This window comes from Acomys minous, assembly GCF_964271855.1.
Source record: "Acomys minous genome assembly, chromosome: 13".
Lineage (NCBI taxonomy): Eukaryota > Metazoa > Chordata > Mammalia > Rodentia > Muridae > Acomys > Acomys minous.
In genome coordinates this window covers 40,745,040-40,764,343 of record NC_140495.1, presented here as the reverse complement: position 1 = coordinate 40,764,343, position 19,304 = coordinate 40,745,040, and the positions used below count along the sequence as shown (strand labels likewise).

The following is a 19,304-nucleotide window of genomic DNA, read 5'->3' as shown; positions in this document are numbered from 1 at the left end:
TCTGGGTCTCCTCTCCTGACTCTACCTCATCTCTTCAGCTCCTTTTGCCAGACTCCTCTTCTTAACTCCTCTCTGTATCCAAATATGCTTTCTTGATGATTGCACCCAGCTTCTCCTAAACCCACAAGCTTCGGTCTGGTTCCCTCAGCATTTTATTTTTTTACTCTCAGCCGTCTAACATCTGGGACCGAATGCCTTTACTAACGCCCTTCTATTTCAGGATATAGTGGGCTTTCAGTTCCCCTGACAAACCCCCAGCTGCTACCAGCCATGGACAGAAGAGTAAAGTAATGCGTTTTGACCTAAGATGAGTCCTAAATGGATTAAATAACAAACAAAATAAAAACTACCCAGACTCACTGCCTTTCTCATAAAGAACTAACTACTATATAAAGAACACTTATTAATGTCTGACGTCAAAATTCCAAATGAACAAAGAGAATGACCAGCGGAGACAAATAAATGAAAAGACAGGATCTCTAAGAACATGTAAAAAGATGTTCAACTTCATTCAGAAGATAAGTGTAAATTAAAACTATGAGGAGACTCTAATTCCATCTACCAAACTGGCAAAGGAAATAAAACATCTAAGTGATAAAAGTAACAAGCAGCAGCATTGTTGGCAAAAGTGTGAAAAAATAGAACTATTTAAGGCAAATGAGCAAAAGACTACAAACTCACATACTTTGGAGCCATCAGCTCCGTGTTTGAAGATTTAGCCATCAGAGAGAGATTTGCACATACGATAAGATGTACATATCTTACATACAAACATATAAGAGCCGGGCATGGTAATCCACACCTATAATCCCAGCACTCAGGAGGCAGTGGCAAGCGGATCACTGTGAGTTTGAGGCCAGCCTGGTCTACAAAGTGAGTCTAGGACACCCAGGACTACAAGAGAAACCCTGTCTCCAAAAACCAAAAAATTAAAAAAATTTAAAAATAAACATATAATGTATTTTTGCATCATTAATATGGCGACCAAACTCATGTTTACACACATTGAATAATACATTTTTTTTAGATAATCCCCACAGGACTGTGAGCTCCCAAAAGTGCTCAGTGCTCTCCAATTGCTGATTCTGAGGTGTGGGGAGTGGGGGTGGGGGTGAGGGTGGGGGTGGGGATGGGGGGTGGGGTGGCCTGGGACAACAGGGTCTGCTTTAATTGATTCACATTGTTTTCCTTCCTTTCAGGCCCCTGACCAGGAAGTGTTTAAAATCAGAACAAGTATTTCTAGACGTTAACAGCTGCTGTTTGAAAAAGGATGGTAGAGATCCTGTCCTGCCCTGAGAAGACAAACAGAGGCATTGTTGGTGGTTAAGGCTGGTCTAGAGATAGAATTACACGTGAGCTGAAAAGCAGGACAAGTCGACAGACAGAATTACATGTGAGCTGGAAGAGAAACTGGGGGAGGAGTATTTTATATGTATGTGCCCATGTATATACGCAGGTCCCCAAGGAGGTCAGCAGAGAGTGTTGGATTCCCCCAAACTGCAGTGACTGGTGTATGTGAGCCACCCGATGTATGTGCGTGCTGGGAACCACACCTGTGTCCTCTGTGAGTGCAGCAGCAAACCCCCTTGACTTCTGAGCTTTTCTCTAGCCCCGCAATAGTCCTCTTAACTCAGACTTTGTGCCCTTCCTTTTCATTATGCACGGATATCTTACTGAAATTATTTCAACAGTTCTCAGTGCCCCGCTTTTCCTCTTAAACATTCACAAGTTGAATAAAAATATTTCCTGCCGACAGCCACTGCCTGAGTCACTTCGTCTCGTTCACAGCCTCAAGGCTGCCCTGTTGCTGGTTGATAGGGAGCTTGTGAAGTTCCGTTTTAATCCTCGTTGGACCTGTCAGGTCTGTGAAGACAAAAGGTTAATACTGTAGGCATCTGTCTTCCCTCACCTTAGCACCTGAGAGGTCTCCTGCAGAGCAGTGAAAGGGGAAACTGAAAAGAAGGAGAAAGCACAAAGGAATAAACAGTCCTTTATCTGCTGTCTTCATCCAGTGGTTTCCAACAAAAGAGCAAGGAGTAAAAGACAGCAAAGACTAGTGCAGACCTCCACATATTGTCCAGGTTTTACACACAGGTGGTACCAATGCAATGCTACCATCAATTAAAGTTTACTACACTCTGGATATTGTGGCCTGCATTTTATTTGGTTTTATTTATTTGCTTGTTTTTTTTTTTTTATTTGCTTATTGTGCCTGGTCTACCACTGAGCTATATTCCTAATTTATGCATTTTGTTCCGTTTTTAAAATTCCATAAAAAAAACGTATTATAATGAAGAGACCACAGAATGCTTAGCCCTACAGGGAACATGTATACTACACCCCCGCTCCCAAGACTCAGGGATCATTGTGGAAGAAGAGGCAAAAAGAGTCCAAGTGCCAGAGACCACAAGCAACCATTGTCTTCCAGACACAGCAGAGCAGCTGTGCGTGCAGATTCCCAGCCATGTGACAGCATGTGTGCAAGCCAACACAGGCGAAATTCCCTCAGGCCGAGGGGAGCGAGGCACACAGTCCCACCACAAGCCTTGAGGCCATTGGCAATTAGTAGCTTCTGGGAGAGGGAGAGACAGTTCCTGTAAGAGTGAAGCCCTTGGTAAGTCAACCACTATCCAGAGGGTGACCACAGGTCTAAGAATATCTGGGCAGCACAAAGTGATCTTGAAGGATTAATACACACACACACACACACACACACACACACACACACACACACACAAAGTTGAGGAAGTAGGGAAGCTGCGTGAATTAGGGAAGAGTTGGGGAGACTGAGTACAATTAAAGCATATTGTGTGAAACTCTCAAAGAACACATTTTTTTTGAAAGAAAAAATTTCATTACATTAGTTTTCGTGTGTGTGTGTGTGTGTGTGTGTGTGTGTGTGTGTGTGTGTGTGTGTACCATGTGGATCTTGGGACTCAAACTCAAGCCATCAGGTTTGGCAGCAAAGCCTTTCTCTGAGTCATCTGCAAGCCCAACACATTTCATTTTTCATATTAAGTATTAACACATAGCAGTCATATAAGCTAATGGATCTGACCACACCTGTCTTCTGCCACCTCTGCCCTAGAAACATTTTCTATGACACGATGATACAAACTAGAAAAATGCACCTGACAGGATGCACCTATTTCCTTTGATGTTTTAAACCATCCACTACAAATCAGTACTGGTGCATTGATTCAGGTGATTAAATTCCTGTTGATAAAAAGCAGGGGGAAAAAAAAACAAGATGGAGGAAACTATAGCCTCAGTTCAAAATGTGGATTAGAAGCCAAAAGTAGCAGCCTGGGCTTGAAATACAACAAATGAAAAAAGATTGTTTTAGATGGAAAAATTCCTGTTAGTAGACAACGTCCACCTCTTCCCCTATCTATGGAATGGGGTTCTTTTCCCAGTGTTTGCTTTTCAAGTTGGACTGCTAACACAGTAGTGGTACACTGATTTCTTTGGCATGCATTTTGGTGATTCAGTGGATTTTAAAGTCATTAGCAGTTGGTACTTAGCACAAAGTAGAATTAAAAAAAAAAACTATGTATTGGCTCTTTGTGACTTTCAGGTCATGCACCCCAATCCCACTCATCTTGCCCCTCCCCTCATACTACACTTCACCCTCACAGCACCCCCTCCCAAAAGAAGGGGGGGAAATCTCTTTATGGAAGCTGTAGTGTGTCACACACAGTGTATCCCATGGTACACCCTTTTGTGCACACTTCTTTGCTTGCAGATGCTCATTGCAATGAGTCATTGGTCTGGTCCGAGGCCTCTGGCTTCTACTACGATATCAATAGTGGAATTTTTCTTGGATAACCTGCTGTTGCCGTGTGTCATGGAGAACCTGTAGTTTTGGATCTGTAGGACTGGCCTATCGCAGGTTCTTTTGCAGGGGTCTCTGTAGGAGCTTAATGATAAAGGCACGGAGATAGCTGTGTAGCATAAGGCTCTGCCTGTTTGGGGGGCAGTCCCTCCAGCTGCCCATCTAGACTCCGCCCGACTTTCCTGCCTTGCTCTTGTTCTGCTTTCGTCCCTCTGCACCAGCTGCAGCTGCCAGCTCTTTATTTATCAAAAGCTACACTCCTTTCTCAATATATATATATATATATATATATATATATATATATATAATGATTGTATATATAATATATTATCTATATTAGCATAGCAGGAGAGGTTCCACAGTTTACCCACTCTGAACCAGTCCGCAACAGGACTATGCCCCATCCATCTCTTGTCTTGCCTTTTGGTCAGATTGAGGGCTCTGTGACCTCCCCAACAGCAGCTTGCTTTTCACACAACAATCTCTTTTTGGGTAGGTGAGGAAGCGACAAACATTTACATATAGAAGGCAGGTATAGAAACAATGAGATGCCTTACATGCTGCTGCCAGCACTTGGCACTACTGGTGCAGCAATTAACAATTGAGAACACAGGGGTACAACTTCATAGCCTGTTGATACAATATGTGTAGAGGTAGGTTACCCCAACATCACCCCCTTCATGCACTTCAGCAGTTCATCAATGGGGTAGATGTTGGGGTAGGCCGATTCTAAGCCCCGCATCTGGACCAGAAAGGTATCTGAGCTGGTCAGCCGGCCTGCTCTCCTGTACTCATATTACTAACCACTGGGGAGAGCTCTCTTGCCTTGCCCTGGCTGGCCAATCCAATGTCACTGCCAGCAAGGGTCAGAGCCAGCTCTCTCCAGCTCATGCCCTGAGAGTTGGTTCATCAGCTCCCACAACATCAGAGCCAGCTCTGCTGTGCTGCCCAGGTGAGTTGCAGGGCCGGTTCTCCCACTCTCATGACCCAGCGGCCAGCTCTCCCACCTGCCATAGTTGGCAAGAAATTTGGGAGGGGAAGAGGGCATCTTTCCTGGTGGTGCCACCTCACGGCATCCAAGAGTCAGGGTAAGCTCTCCTGCACTCACACCCTTAGGGCCGGCTCACCCGCAACCCCCTGCAACCAGGGCTACTGTACTGTGGTTCCTGGTGATGTACGGGCTAGCTCTTCAGAGTACTCCAATTGGCTAGAGGCAGGGTCAGCTCTCCTGACCTCATGCCACCTGGGACAACTCTACCACAATGCCCAGGCAAGGGGTGGGGCCAATCCTGCACAGCCCTCAGACACCAACATGTCCCAGGACAGCAGCCCAGGCCAGGGACATCTACCTAGACGTCCATCTGGTGGTAACAGATCCCTGCTGCTGAAGGGCCATGGCCCCTGGTGGCAACACAAGCCAGGACCCCTAGCACGGTCTTAGGTGGCATCACCAGCTACGCACATCAGGCTGTTCCTCACTACCCTTGAGTCTCCAGTTCTGTCTCTCCTCGTTACGCCCACATCCTTCTGTTTCTCTTTCTCTTCCATTTCTCCACCACTTGCTCACTCCTCTTAGTAGCACTCGGGGTCTCTGAGTGTCTGAGGTTGTCTCAAAAAGATGTCTTGGGAGTGCCACGCCCTGCCTGTGCATTATGGCACAGAGCAGGGCTCATGTCAGGCATGTTTTTGTTTCATTTCTTTGTTTGAAGCAGGGTCTCAGTGTCTGTGCCTGACTGTCCCAGAACTCACATAGATCAGGCTGGTCTTGAACTCTCAGTGATCCTCTTGTCCTCTGCCTCCCAAGTGCTGAGGTTAAAGGCCTGTGGCACCACACCCAGCTTTTTCAGGATATTTTTTTTAACCACAGCAACTGGGAAGAAAACAGAGACATATCTTTAGCTCTGAAGTAGCACTGGGATTTGTGAATGTCTTCTGAGGTTTGTCCCTTCCTCGAATCCATGAAGCATCACTTCCTGCTCTGTACCCCAGACTCCATTTCCTCTCTAGCCAAAACTTTCCTATCCATCAATATAGTATAAGGGCCTGGCTTGGCAGCAGCCCTGTGCTCCTCAGGCATGGCTGTGCACAGATTTCAACACAGTGGTCACTTACAAGTCAAATTAATTATCAACAGGAGCTACAGAGATGACTCAGAGTCTTGAAAGCACACTCTGTTCTTCTAGAGGACCTGAGTTCAATTCTCACACTCACCCTGGGCAGCTTAGGAACACCTACAACTCTAGCTCTAGGGCCCTCTTCTGGCCTCCGTAGGTACTGCACTCATGTGCACAGCCCCCACACAGACACACGTGTATTCACACAGTTTAAAAAAAAATAATAAGACAACGCCTTTTTAACTAGCAAAAGTAAAATATGACTTTTCAGCCTAATTAGCCACATTTCCAGTAACTACAGCCACATGTGCTCAGTGACCACCATATAGGTACAGGCAGGTCTCAAAACATCCCTTTCTTCAACTGAAGCTCCAATGAGTAAGCACAGGTCTAGCTGTTGTTTAAGCTGCAGTGTAACAGGGGCCAGGTCTTAGCAAACTGAATCCATGATGGAAGAAGCACCATTTAAGCTATAAGACTTGGTACGCAGACAACACCACCCGCTAAGACAAAGACCTAATTTATCAAAGTCTATGGTGCTGGGAAAGCCTCTACATATACTAAGCTTGCTTTTCGGCTTCTGTAGCTCCGCTTCTGGATAACTGTTCTTGTTAACTCAAGTCTATCAACCGTAATGTGGCTTTTCTGCTTAAAAGCTTACCCTGAGAAAGGCTCTGGGCCTACAGTGAGACCCCAAACACCCAGCATAGTCACAGGGTGGCTAATAAAGACTTTCTATTGGTCAGTCTTCTCCAGTGGATCCCCAGAACAGCACACCTCGGGGTGCAGATGCATACTTGATGTCTCCATTGGAAGACATTATAAAATCAGGAGTCTGTTATGCTCCAAGTCTACCTAATATGTTCATTCTAACAACCTGCACACACTCTGATTTTACTTAAAATTGGTTCCATACAACAAATACGATTATACAACAAATTATTAGGGGATGTTTACATAGATAATTGGAATATTTTGGTAGCCTTGGCTGGGATGACTGAGATCTTTTTCACAGATATAAAGGCAGGTCACGGAAGAAAGGAGGTGGTGCCATCTTTAACTGAGTCTCCTTATGAGCATTTTCTTCTGTCCCAATCCCACCGAACAACAAAACTATTTTGTGGGAGATTTTCTTTATTAATATGCTTCTGCCCCCTACACACACACACACACACACACACACACTTCACAATAAAGCCAAAGTTCTAGCCTGTCCTGTCAGTGTCTACATTATCCTCATTGCACTCTGATTCAGTTAGGGACGCCAAATGTAGTCTGCCTCAGACAGTGAAAAATCAGACAGCAGAGCTCTTTGTCAAAATGCAGACAATACTGCCAGGAGATTCTGAGGCTTTGTAGGCAACCAAAGGTCAGATCTGGTCTTGATTTTAATCAGAAAGTAAGCCTGCCGTTCTGCTGCCCCACCTCAGCAGTGACACACCATTCCCAGCACACTGGTCATGCCAATCACGTTGGTGGTGTGAGATTTCACTGGGTGCCTTGCTCAAGGTCACCTCAGCCTGAGAGTCTAAAGATGAAGCAGATGAAGAGGAGGTGAGTCATCGAGTTAAAAAGCCAGGAAGGGTAACTGAAATCCAGCTCTTCAGAAGCAGGAAGAGTCCATAGGAGGCCATGCCTTGTGACAAATGGAACTCCTCATTTAGGAGAAGAAAAGCTATCACCCAGGAGGAAGGTGACGTACCGCACTCCTTCAAGATGAGCCTAGTGTGCCTGGTTGCGCTAAGTGGTTCCATCTGAGTTGATTATTCTCGCCTTCATCGGAGTATGACAGGTCTTTTTAAAGATGGCAAAAAGGGGCGCTGGAGAAACGGATCAGCAGTCAATAGTGCATATTGCACTGCAAAGGACCTGGATTAATTTCTCAGCAGCATCTTCATGGTATCAAGTCATTCACAATGGCATGAAACTCCAGCTCCACAGACCCAAGGCCTCAGGCACCTGCACTCATATGCTTGCACACAAACACATACATGTAGTTAAAGACTACTTCTCCCATTCCCCAAAAAAGATGATCAAAACCAACAACAAGACAACCAATCAAGCAAACAAACAAAACAACCCCAAACAGCCCTGGAATTATAGTATGTGTGGTAGAATTATCATTGCAGCTATTTATGACCATTACCCGTAATGGAATAATAATATGATTTTGTATATGATGTTTATACTTTATATAACTCAAAAAAATTTTTTTGGCTTTTCAAGACAGGGTTTCTCTGTGCAAACTTGGAGGTCCTGGACTCGCTTTGTAGACCAGGCTGGCCTCGAACTCACAGTGATCCACCTGCCTCTGCCTCCCCAGTGCTGGGATTAAAGGCGTGTGCCACCATGCCCAGCTAATTCAAATGTTTTTGAAGGCATTAAAACATTAGTCCTAGGCTGCAAAAAACAGCTCCATTAGTAACGTTCTTCCATGAGCATGAATACACACATGTGCACATATAACACACATTTATCCATGCACACACATGAGCATGTATGTACAAACACACTAAAACTGATCTTATGAATGCTTCATGGGCTGTATAAATATTAGAACACCCTGAGATTCTCAATCACTAATAGACTAACAATGATAATATAAGCCCAACCCCTTTCTAGAACTTCCTGTAAAGCTTTTGGGTTTTTTGTTTGTCTGTTTGGTTGGTTGGTTGGTTGGTTGGTTTGGAGTTGTTGTTGTTGTTGTTGTTGTTGTTATTGTTGTTGTTTTGAGGGGGTTGGCAACACAATGTAAGTCTATAAGACACATGAAGAATGTGCTATAATTCACATGTTAGCAAAACCATGTAGGATTTCAGAGCAGAACACAGGCAAGAGTTAGGGAGTAAAGACTTAACAAAGGAAGTAAGCCTTTGGTTGTCTTTAAAGACACATAACTGTTGGTTTTTTAAATGTAGGATGATATATTACAATTTTCCAAAAAGACCAAGTTTTGTCTCGCAAGTATTCTTAGAATAGGAGAAATAGGAGATCAGTTCCCTTTGGAATGGTGATAGTGTTTGAGTTTGTATTTATGAGTGTGGGTCAGAACTGTGGAAGAGAATACAGTCTGACCACTTGGATAGGAATGGTTTCTCAAGAGAACACTAAGAGTGACTTTTCATAGCTAAGGAGTAAATAGTTAACAGGTAGTTCCAACCAGCCTGAGCGGTTTCAATCTCATAACGTCTAAGGCTGCCATACAAGTTCTTAGGCAACAGAATGACACAATCAAGAGGAACACTTTGGCAAACGTTGTCTGCACGGTCATCTGCTAACCTCCTGTTCCTCAGCTCTCATATTTGACCAATGATACAGACTTGTTCTCCATTCCAACTCTGCCTTCATCCTGGCTTTCAGCATTCAATGCGAGGCTTAGTCAACACCATGACTCACCATTCCTTCACATCCTTAACTCCAAGTACCTTCGCTGCTGCTTCTAGGGCCACACTCAGTGCTCTCTGCTAGTCACGTCAGTGCCACATCAATGTCTGTGTGCACAGACACTGCTCTCTGGTCTTTGTGGCCCTTTCTTGAGCACTCTCTGTTTGGCCCATTGATTCAAACCAACAGCTCTTCCTTCCTGGATGCTCCATACCAGCCATGCTCTGCCTTCCTGCTCTTTTGTCTTTTCACTGCAGCCACTCAGACAACTTTAACCCTGAATTCAACACCATAAACTGTGTCTCCTTTTTTAAAAGACCGGTTATGACTACAAGCACAGTCTCGCTTCCTGTACAGCTCTAAATTGTACTCAAACGAGGCCACATTATCAATGCCAATCTTCCTCTAACACTGTGGTTTTCAACCCCCCTAATGCTGTGACTCTTTAATGTAGATCCTCATGTTGTGGTGACCCCCAACCATAAAATTATTTCATTGCTACTTCACAACTGTCATTTTGCTACTGTTATGAATTGTAATGTAAACATCTGATATGCAGGATATCTGATATGCAACCCCTGTGAAAGGGTTGTCTGACACCCTCCCCCAAAGGGGTCGTGGCCCACAGGTTGAGAATCAGTGGTCTATGTACCACCTCAAATTGACCTGGGACATGATTCACTATGTACAGACCTTCCTCAGGACCACTGATTAGGCCACATCACCTCTCAGTGGTACGGCCATCACTTTACCTGAATGAGAAAGGCAAGCTTTTCAGGGAGCCCAGGCCTCCTCTGAGATACAAATCACTCGCTTGACACACAGAAGATAGAGGACTTTCCTCCATTTCAAGATCGAGGTTCAGGTCAGCTCCCAAATCATGACTGATTGCCTTTCTTCTGTCTCCTCTAAGATTCTGTCATCAACAATCCTTTCTCTGCCTATGCCCTTGGCACCCCTCTCTCTGGCCCTGTGACCTCTTAAGCTATCAATAAAGTCCCCTCTAGCTACTATTATTCCATTGTTCTCCCCATTCAAAATTGTCCAAGTAACTTTATTAGCCACCTCTAGTAAAGACAATCACACTGGAAGGTGGCGATTCCCCCTTCATATACCAGGGACTGAACAGAGGCCTAGAGTCAACATTCAAGGGCCGAGAAGCAAACCTTTGAAATTCTACCAAATTTCTCTGTGGGGTTTTGTATTCAATTCACATTGTTTATGTCTCTTTTAAAAAGCTCACCAGGCGTGGTGGCACATGCCTTTAATCCCAGCACTTGGGAGGCAGAAGCAGGCCAATTGCTGTGAGTTCAAGGCTAGCCTGGTCTACAAAGTGAGTCTAGGACAGCCAAGGCTACACAGAGAAACCCTGTCTCAAAATAAATAAATAAATAAATAAAATAAAAATATTTTTAAAAAATAATAAATAAAAAAGCTCAGTGTAGAGAAAGTAACTTGGTGACTTCAAATAAAGAGGTTGGCATGTGTATTCTAAAGCCCTTTGATAGGTGAAACATATTTTACTGCTTAGCTAGAAAGGAAAGTGCAGCCCCGCCCCCCCTGCAACACACACACACACACACACACACACACACACACACCATGTGAGAGTGTGTGTTTCAGATTGAAATAACTCTTAACCATTTTTCCTAAATTTCTGAGAGACACCATTCTCTATTTCTTTAACTTCCCTTCCTGCCTCTCCCCGCTGACAGCAGGCTTGGAACTGCTAGGATCATTCTAGAAATCCTTCCCAGTTCATAAAGCCAAAGAACGTGCCAGCCACCCCAGGCACAGCTCTCCACCTGTTTGACTGACAGACCTCTCGTCTGATGCCCCAGGCTGAGGTGAGGAGGGAGGAGGGCCTTAAGTTTGGAACATCCTGGGCATTTGCGCCTCTCCCAAGACAATGTTCCTCAGACACTGTAAGTCAACCACTGCCACTTAAATGACTGTTAACTGAAGTTCGAAGGGTGAATGACCTGCCCCGGGGAGGAAAAGGTGCAGAGAACAGGCTTCTCACAGAAGAGATGGAGAAGTGGAGATGAGCTAGTGAACGGCATTAAAGAAAATGGCTCGACATTCCAAAATGGCGGAGTGGAGGGAGCGGAAGCCTTTCTGCACATTTCACTGTTGTTTGAGATACACCGCCTCCTGTGGGTTGCCTAAGGCTGGAGATTGATTTCTCAGTGTGTCAGTGACTGTGTGACTTAGATGGCACAACACCAAAGCCAACAGAATTCTGATGTATTATCTAACTGTGTTATCTAGTTTACATATGCAGGGGGAAAAGAACAAAGCATAACAACGAAGGGAGAAATGATGAGGTGCAATATGGAGGATTTCCCCCCTAAAATGTATTGAAATGCATTTGCCAGGGGACCTTACAATATAAAATGCCTTTCTGAGAGAAGAAAAATAGTTTATTCATGCCCTCATTTTTACTTACTTTATAAGAATACACTTTTGCCAAGTCTTTTGTTCTGTGGTTTTTACGATGAGAGCACTCCTTCCTTTGAAGCCTTGTTGGTTTTCAACAGCCAAATTGACTGGATTCTTTAAAGTGCTATTTTTTACTAACTAGGAGGAGAAATGAATCATGGTGCCCAAACAATGGTCTGGGTGTACAGTTTCATTACTTTCAGTTCGGTCTGGGAAATATGTAACTAGTTTTTCTCCCAGAGAGTAAAAATGTTCCAATTTATTAGAAAGTGGGTATTACAGTCAAGTACAGATGTACAGGAAGCGGCCTAACGACGTTGACCCAGCAACACTGGCCAGTCCTGGTACCAGGGAGACAAGCTTACAACCGCTGGGGTGGTGGTGAAACATCCGCACGGTGCTCTTCTCTGACAGACTCATCTTTGCCTGGCGCCATTTTTCTGTTTATCACCTCACTTCCTTTGACCTGTTGATGTGGTTTCTACCCTCACCCCAAAGGTTTCCTAGTTGCGCCGTTTCATTGAACACCAGCCATGAAGCAGCGAAAAAAGCAAAACAAAACAACAAAAACAAATTTTAAAAAACGCATAGTGCCCAGCATTTGGCATCTCTAGTGATCTCACTTTTAATATTTTCAACACACCAAACTTTGGGCTCTAATCTCACTATTTCCCTCCCCCCCCCCCATGAAAAGGAATTCTTCTATTTTTCTTGCTTAAAAAGTATCTTTCCACACAATGTCTTTGTTTTGTGGGTTTACATATGGATGTACATGGAGGAGACTCTGGAGCCCGAGGGTAAATATAAAGATGCCCAAATCCAAATGTGAACATTACCAGAATGCAAGGGATAAGACGGGCAGGATGTTGGACTGTACGTAAGAGAAAGAATTTAGACCTATAGCAAATATGACTAGAGGGTTGAGCCTCCTTCAGCCAGGGCCATAACTGTTTATGATATAAAGGAGATGGAGTAGTTTGCACTACAGCCCCATATTTTATAGAACCTTGAGAGGTCATCTGTAGAGTAAGGGCATTGGAGTCACACAGACAAACTGGTGGCCAACAGAGGTGTGACAAACAACACACTAATCGCTCCATGAATGTTGAGCTATCCCTACAGTCCTGGGGCTGACAGTAACTTACTTCCCAAAGCCCATTCCCACATCTTCTCCCAGCACCAGCCTTCTAGACAGAATTCTTTCTGTTCTCCTGTCCGGTCCAGTGAGCCTAGTGAACTGCCAGCCCATTTTCATCAGCCTACTCACTAGAAGCTGCTAGTGTGACCAGCTTCCCAGCATTAGCCACAATATCCCCCTCAATGGGATGGTGCTAGGAGAGGGCAAATAGCTACTACAAAAACGTCTCTACAACTCCAAAATACAAGATCATGCTCCTCTTAAACAATTGGAGCCTTGCAAGACGCCCATTTACAAATGTGTACATAGGTGCCTTTGCGTGAGTGTGTCTGATCTTTTGCTTTGCGACTTAAATCACCACAGAACTCTTTAAAGTACTGGGGCCTTCGTTTTCTCTTTCCCTTCACTCTTCTTCCTAATAAATGATACTGATCACTTTTTAGACACAACTGCCCAGGAATACGTGTAAGGGAAGCACCCTGTATTCAAAGAGATGAATGGAAACACCTGTCCTCGCGACATCAGTCTACTTTCTTCAGGATCCATGGAGGGTGAGCTTATTTGTACAGCAATCTAGAATGATACGGAGGGGCCACATGTCCCCAAAAGCCACATGAGCGGCCTTAGAGAGTCCACCACAATAGTCTTCTACTGAAAAAGGAGTGTGCAGGGGACACACATCCACAATACCCAACATGGCGGAAGTGAGGCAAGAAGATGGTGTTGCTTTAGAGGTCCACTCAGTCATCAGCTATCACCGGGGCACAGTTTAGAAGGCGGGAATCGTCATTCAAGTCTACCCGATAGACGCTAATAGACAAAAGAAGGACCACATTTCCAGGGCTGGGGACGTTATTTTTGGTAATGGTTGTACACTGCTAAGTTTTCCTTTTGCGGTGAAGTTTAAATGTGATTTTGCTCAGTTGGATTTGTGTTTGTCACACTTTTATTTCTCTTTACCCCAGAGACTTCTATATCTGAACATACACACACAGGTGGGAACAGGGACATGGTAGCCGCACTGGCTTAGAGTAGGCTGCAGATTCCCTCTCTGCTACCTGTAACGCAACAAAGGTTTCGCTTCATGCAATCGCTAGCATTCTACTGGAGCTCCTGCAAGCTAACAAAAACTAAGAGATAGGAAAACAGTAACTCTATTCTCAAGTCATCCTGTTCTTGAAAAAAGTTACTATTCCTTTACTGTCAGAAATACAATTGGAACTGGGCGTGGTGGCGCAAGCCTTTAATCCCAGCACTCAGGAGGCAGAGGCACGCGGATCGCTGTGAGTTCGAGGCCAGCCTGGTCTACAAAGCTAGTCCAGGCCAGCCAAGGCTACACAGAGAAACCCTGTCTCAAAAAACCAAAAACCAAAACAAACAAACAAACAAACAAAAAACCAAAACAAAACAGAAATACGATTGTCTTAAGCTCAGAAATTAAAAAAAATTTTTTTCAAGGGTTCGGGCTCATGGCAGCTAGAAGTTGGTATGGGTGGGCAGAAAGGTCACTGGACCAAGAGCCAGACGACTTGAGATGGCTAAACAAACCAATTCACGGCTTGCAACCAGAGCTTCTTCATTTATAAAATATGTATAAGGACACCTCCATTTTACCAAGATCAAATGAAATAACAGACGTGAAAACTCTTGGGAAACCATTTGAGTTCTTACAATGGGATGTTCTACTTGCTGTGTCTCGACTCCTATGACATGGTAGAGCACTGAGGCTGAGAGTTACAGAGAAACGAGACGACGAGATGAAGCAGAAAGGCTGATTTCCGCAAAGCTCTAGCTCTGTCCCCGCCCCCTGCCCCTCCCTCCTAGAGGAACCACAGCGGTCCTCATAGCAACAACTTCATTTTCCTATTCCTGACTTTCCTACGCCTTTCAGTCGGGGACCCTGTCCAAATCAGAGAGCCTCTTTCTAGAATCTGTATTAAATTCTTGCTGAATTATATCAAGACAAAACTTTATGCTACCCAAGAAGCTGAGAGAGGGGATCGGCACCTGGTCACTTGTCATTCTTTAAGCAAATATTTATGCACTGAAAACCTGCGCCAACTTTAGGATTTATACATAAACGAGGATGAAAAGCCCCCTTTCCCAAAGATGCTCAGAGTCCATCGAGGGACGGGTTGCTAGTTCCTTACTCTCTAGGGCGGGATCTAGAAGCGCGCGAGCTCAACAGGACTGACTGTACCTGCAGCTCCCCTTCCATTATACTCAGGAGCTGGATGAGGTCCTCCTTGGATAACTCCAGCGTCTTCTTAGCCTTCCTTTCACTTTCTCCAGATGATCTGAGGTGCCGTTTGACCGTTCCCGAAGCCATGATGTCCTCCTCCTTCCGATTTGCCTTGTTCTTCTTTGCATCTTCTGCGGGGCTTGTGTGGCCAGCACTGCCGATGATCGAGGACTTGGGGCAGGAGACGTGCCCGTTAGATGAACTTTCGCCACCTTGGTTTCGTGATCTCATTCCCACCTGCAACACAGGAAAAGAGGCGTTCTTCGTCACCACTGAAAAGATTCTTGTTCAAATGCTTAGAAACTTTTAGCAGCTTTACAACTTCATCAATAGAGAAAGAACAGTGCCCCCTTCCCCTTCCCCTCCCTCCTCCCTCCCCCTCTTTCCCCCCGCCCCCCCCCCCCCGTAGCTCCCTGGTAGCCTTAGCTTCCAGGAAAATGCTTGGTTGCTCTTCAGGTAAAACCGAAAAACATCTCATGCCAAGATCAAGACTGGCATCAACTGCTCTCAGTCACACTGATTCCAGAGTGGAATCCTGGAGTGCGAGACACAGCAGAAAGAAGGGAGGGCGTCTGAGGGAAGCGCAGATGCTAGCCATCAGCAACACATCCTGGCTGGCTAGAACTGCAGTGGTGGTTCCACACTTACTAAGATATCAGCTGTGGAGGAAATGGCGTGGGTTATTCATGAACTTTGTACATCTTTGAAATAATGACGAGAATCTACCCAAAACCATTTATTAGAAGATTCAAACTGGAAGCATCACCAGGGGTGAACTGAATATCACAATAGCAGGAAAATCCTAGACAGGACAGTGCACAGGAGAGGGAATTTTATTTCTCCATTGCTTCTTTTCCCCAAGATGGGCTTTCTATGTCAGTCACTAACAGTGATGAGAGAAAAGAAGAAGAAGAAAATTATCAGTTTCAAAATGAAACAATTAGACAATATTTTATAGACAAAAAGCGGGAAAGACCCAGCCTAGATATAAACACACCCCACAGGGGGAGCATTCCAGTCATTATGTGATGAATGTTTGGAGGTTGCCCCAGGTAATAAAAGAGAACAGGGCCAACAGAGAGGCTGCAAAGCAACACACTGAGCTCCGAGGCTAGAATTTAAGGACGTGGGTGGCAGAGAGCACTAGCACTCTGGGACTGTGCTACGAAACTTGCCTACGACATGAAATCAGTAGCAAAGCAGGTGGTCTATGGTGGTTTGAGTGAGAATGGCTCCCATAGGCTCATATGCCTGAATGTCTGAGCCCCAGCTAGGGGAACTGTTTGAGAAGGATTAGGAGATGTGGCCTTGATGGAGGAGGTGTGGCCTTGTTGGAGGAGGTGTGGCCTTGATGGAGGAGGTGTGGCCTTGATGGAGGAGGTGTGTCACTGGGAGTGAACTTCAAGCGTCTATGTCATTCCCAGTTGGCTCTTTCTGCTTTGTGCTTGAGGATTAAGTTGTGACTCTGAGCTACGAGCTACTATGACTACAGTGCCGCGCGGCTGCCTGCCCACTGCCACGCCCATCCCCCAGGATGTACGCAAGCCTTCTGACACTGTGAGCCACAAATAAATTTTTTCTTCTACAAAGGGCCTCCTTAACGGTGTCTTAGCACAGCAGTAGAAAGTCACTAAGATGCGGCCTTATTTCAAATTCACAGTATAAACAGCCTTTCCCCTGAAACAACTAAACAATGAGATTTTCATTATTCATTCCAAACAGAATGACTTCATTATTGAAACATAAATTCTCTTTATGAATCCAATCATGTTTTAGGAACTAAGAAAAAAAATTTAAAACAGATTTTACAACAGATAAGTAAATAAACACAATGTGATATCTCCTTCCAAATGGTGACTATTCATGTCTTCAAATGAATATTGAAATCAATATTTCATGTCCTTTTATTAAAGGAACTCTTACAATGAAATGGACCCTTTTATAGATGAGGGCTCTCTATAACAGTAAACAATAAAAACTGAGAAAGATTCCTTGACATTGGCACACTGATTTCTGATTACTTGTCAATTTTATAGCCTTTTTTGTGCTTCTGTGGCAAACAAAAATTTGAGGGTATTTTATAATGGAAACCAGAGCTCTTTGGGGGCATATGTACTATACATTATCACAGCTTATGTGTGAGCTAAGCCAGGCTCCAAGCAGACTTTAAAAAAGAAAAGAGGTGGACCTGGAGAGATGGCTCAGTAGTTGCTACTCTTGCAAAAGGACCATGGACCTTTCGCAGGACCCACAAAGGAGCAAATAACCATCTGTAACTCCAATTTCAGGGGATCTGACACCCTATTCTCCACAAGCAACAGGTATACATATAACACACAGACACATACAGACTAAACATTCATACACATAAATTTTAATTTGAAAATGAAAAATAAACAAAGAGCTTAAAAATAAAAATAGAAGGAAGAGGGAGAAGAAAAGAAAGGGGGAAAAGAGACAAATAGATGGTGAATAGAGTTTCAGATTAAGGTCACCACCTGTCACATGCCACGCTCAGCCAACGTGGGCTTCCCAAACTGAGTCTCAGCATCTCTACACACAGACATTGCTTCTATCTGAGGTAACAAGCATCTCCGTAAAGTCTTCAGGCCATTTGAGATGACGGGTCAATGTTAATTTAATAACTTTCATTTAGAACATGAATTAACAGGATTTCTAGATAATAGTTGCTTATTTAAGCTGCCACAGCCCTGTAATCAAAACACATTATTTGTTCCTGACCCTCTTATGTTTCTGGGTTTATCTATGTTGTGTATATGTGCCAATTACAGTAATATTTGCAAAACTACAGAAAGTAGAGTCAGCTTATTATCAAGTATCTTTATATTTGGTTCCTTCTAAAAATTTCCACCCGAAGTTAATATTCCCAGGTAAGTTTTTTCATCGTCCTATATAAGTGAATTTTGTGAAACAGTTAAATGAACTTTAAAAGCTAACATGAATTTTAGAATTATCCAGTAGTCAATTATCATTCTTAGTTTGAAAGCTTAAATTCTGGCTCCTGTCCATGTGGATTCACTTAGGCAAATATTTCTCTTGGTGTCATTGCACTCTCACATTGCAGTTACTTTCCTCTTGACATGGGCACATACATAAATTCTAGTCCTTTCATGATAAGCCGGATGCCGTCTTTTAGGCTTATTTCCCTAAGAGCATCACTGACCAGCACCTGTTCTATCTCCAGAGCATGAAAGTCATCAGCTATAACGCACTAGTGGAGACAGTTCAGGAAGAAATTAGACAGGACCTTTGCGGGGAGAAAATAATTTTTCAATGGCACAGCTAAGTGTACTACTATGAAGAATTACTTTAAGCCACTTTATTGTGTCTTATAGGGATAATGTCCCTGAAAGGTGCCTCCTGCCCCTCACTGAGAGAGACCCATGTCTGTCTTACTTCTAACGGTTCTCACTGCCTCCTATGTATAAAGCCTGAGGCACTTTTACACACAGGATAACACCTGACATTGACACTACCTCCAAGAGCAGGGGCTACCATTCTGAGGCCTGCTGATGAGGCCAGTGACATTCAGATACATAAGCTACCGTTCCCTTGCTCACACAGCTAGGAACGCCAGGGTCTGAGGCCACGTCCGATGGTAGAAATAATACGGCGGAGGAAACATCTGAATGCGCACGAGATACTGTTTTCTTGGTGTGCACAGTGGAATCGGAGAAGTGCGAGCATATGTTTTCCTCCGTGGGCGCCTGCAAAATCCCTATAGCAGCTGAAGTTAGGTTTCTAGGGAAAAAGCAAAAAACATCTATTTCCAAACCAATGAACTGCAGAAGTTGTTTTTGTTTGCTTGCTTGCTTGTTTCGAGACAAGGTCTCTTTGTGTTAGCCTTGGCTGCCCTGGATTCGCTTTGTAGACCAGGCTGCCTCAAACTCACAGTGATCTGCCTGCTTCTGCCTCCCGAGTGCTGGGATTAAAGGCGTGCGCCAACCAGAACTTGTAAAATGATGAAATTCCCAAGATGCTTCCTGAGAAACAATGTGATCAGTTCTAAAGGGTACATGTTATGGAAAGAGGACTCAACGGCTGAACAGGAATGATGGTTACATACACAACGCACGCGCGCGCGCGTGCACACACACACACACACACACACACACACACACACACACA

The 19,304-nt window shown here is 44.3% G+C and overlaps 1 protein-coding gene across 5 annotated transcripts in view; it reads right to left on the bottom strand.

Moving 5' to 3' along the window:
- FILIP1 (filamin A interacting protein 1) overlaps positions 1 to 19,304 on the bottom strand; it is a 187,881-nt gene that overhangs the window by 77,040 nt on the left and 91,537 nt on the right. For all 5 annotated transcript variants that reach the window (XM_084754261.1, XM_084754257.1, XM_084754258.1 and 2 more), the window contains exon 2: positions 15,114 to 15,392. In XM_084754261.1, coding sequence (XP_084610387.1) covers positions 15,114 to 15,392 — 279 coding nt within the window. The remainder of the gene's footprint in view (positions 1 to 15,113; positions 15,393 to 19,304) is intronic.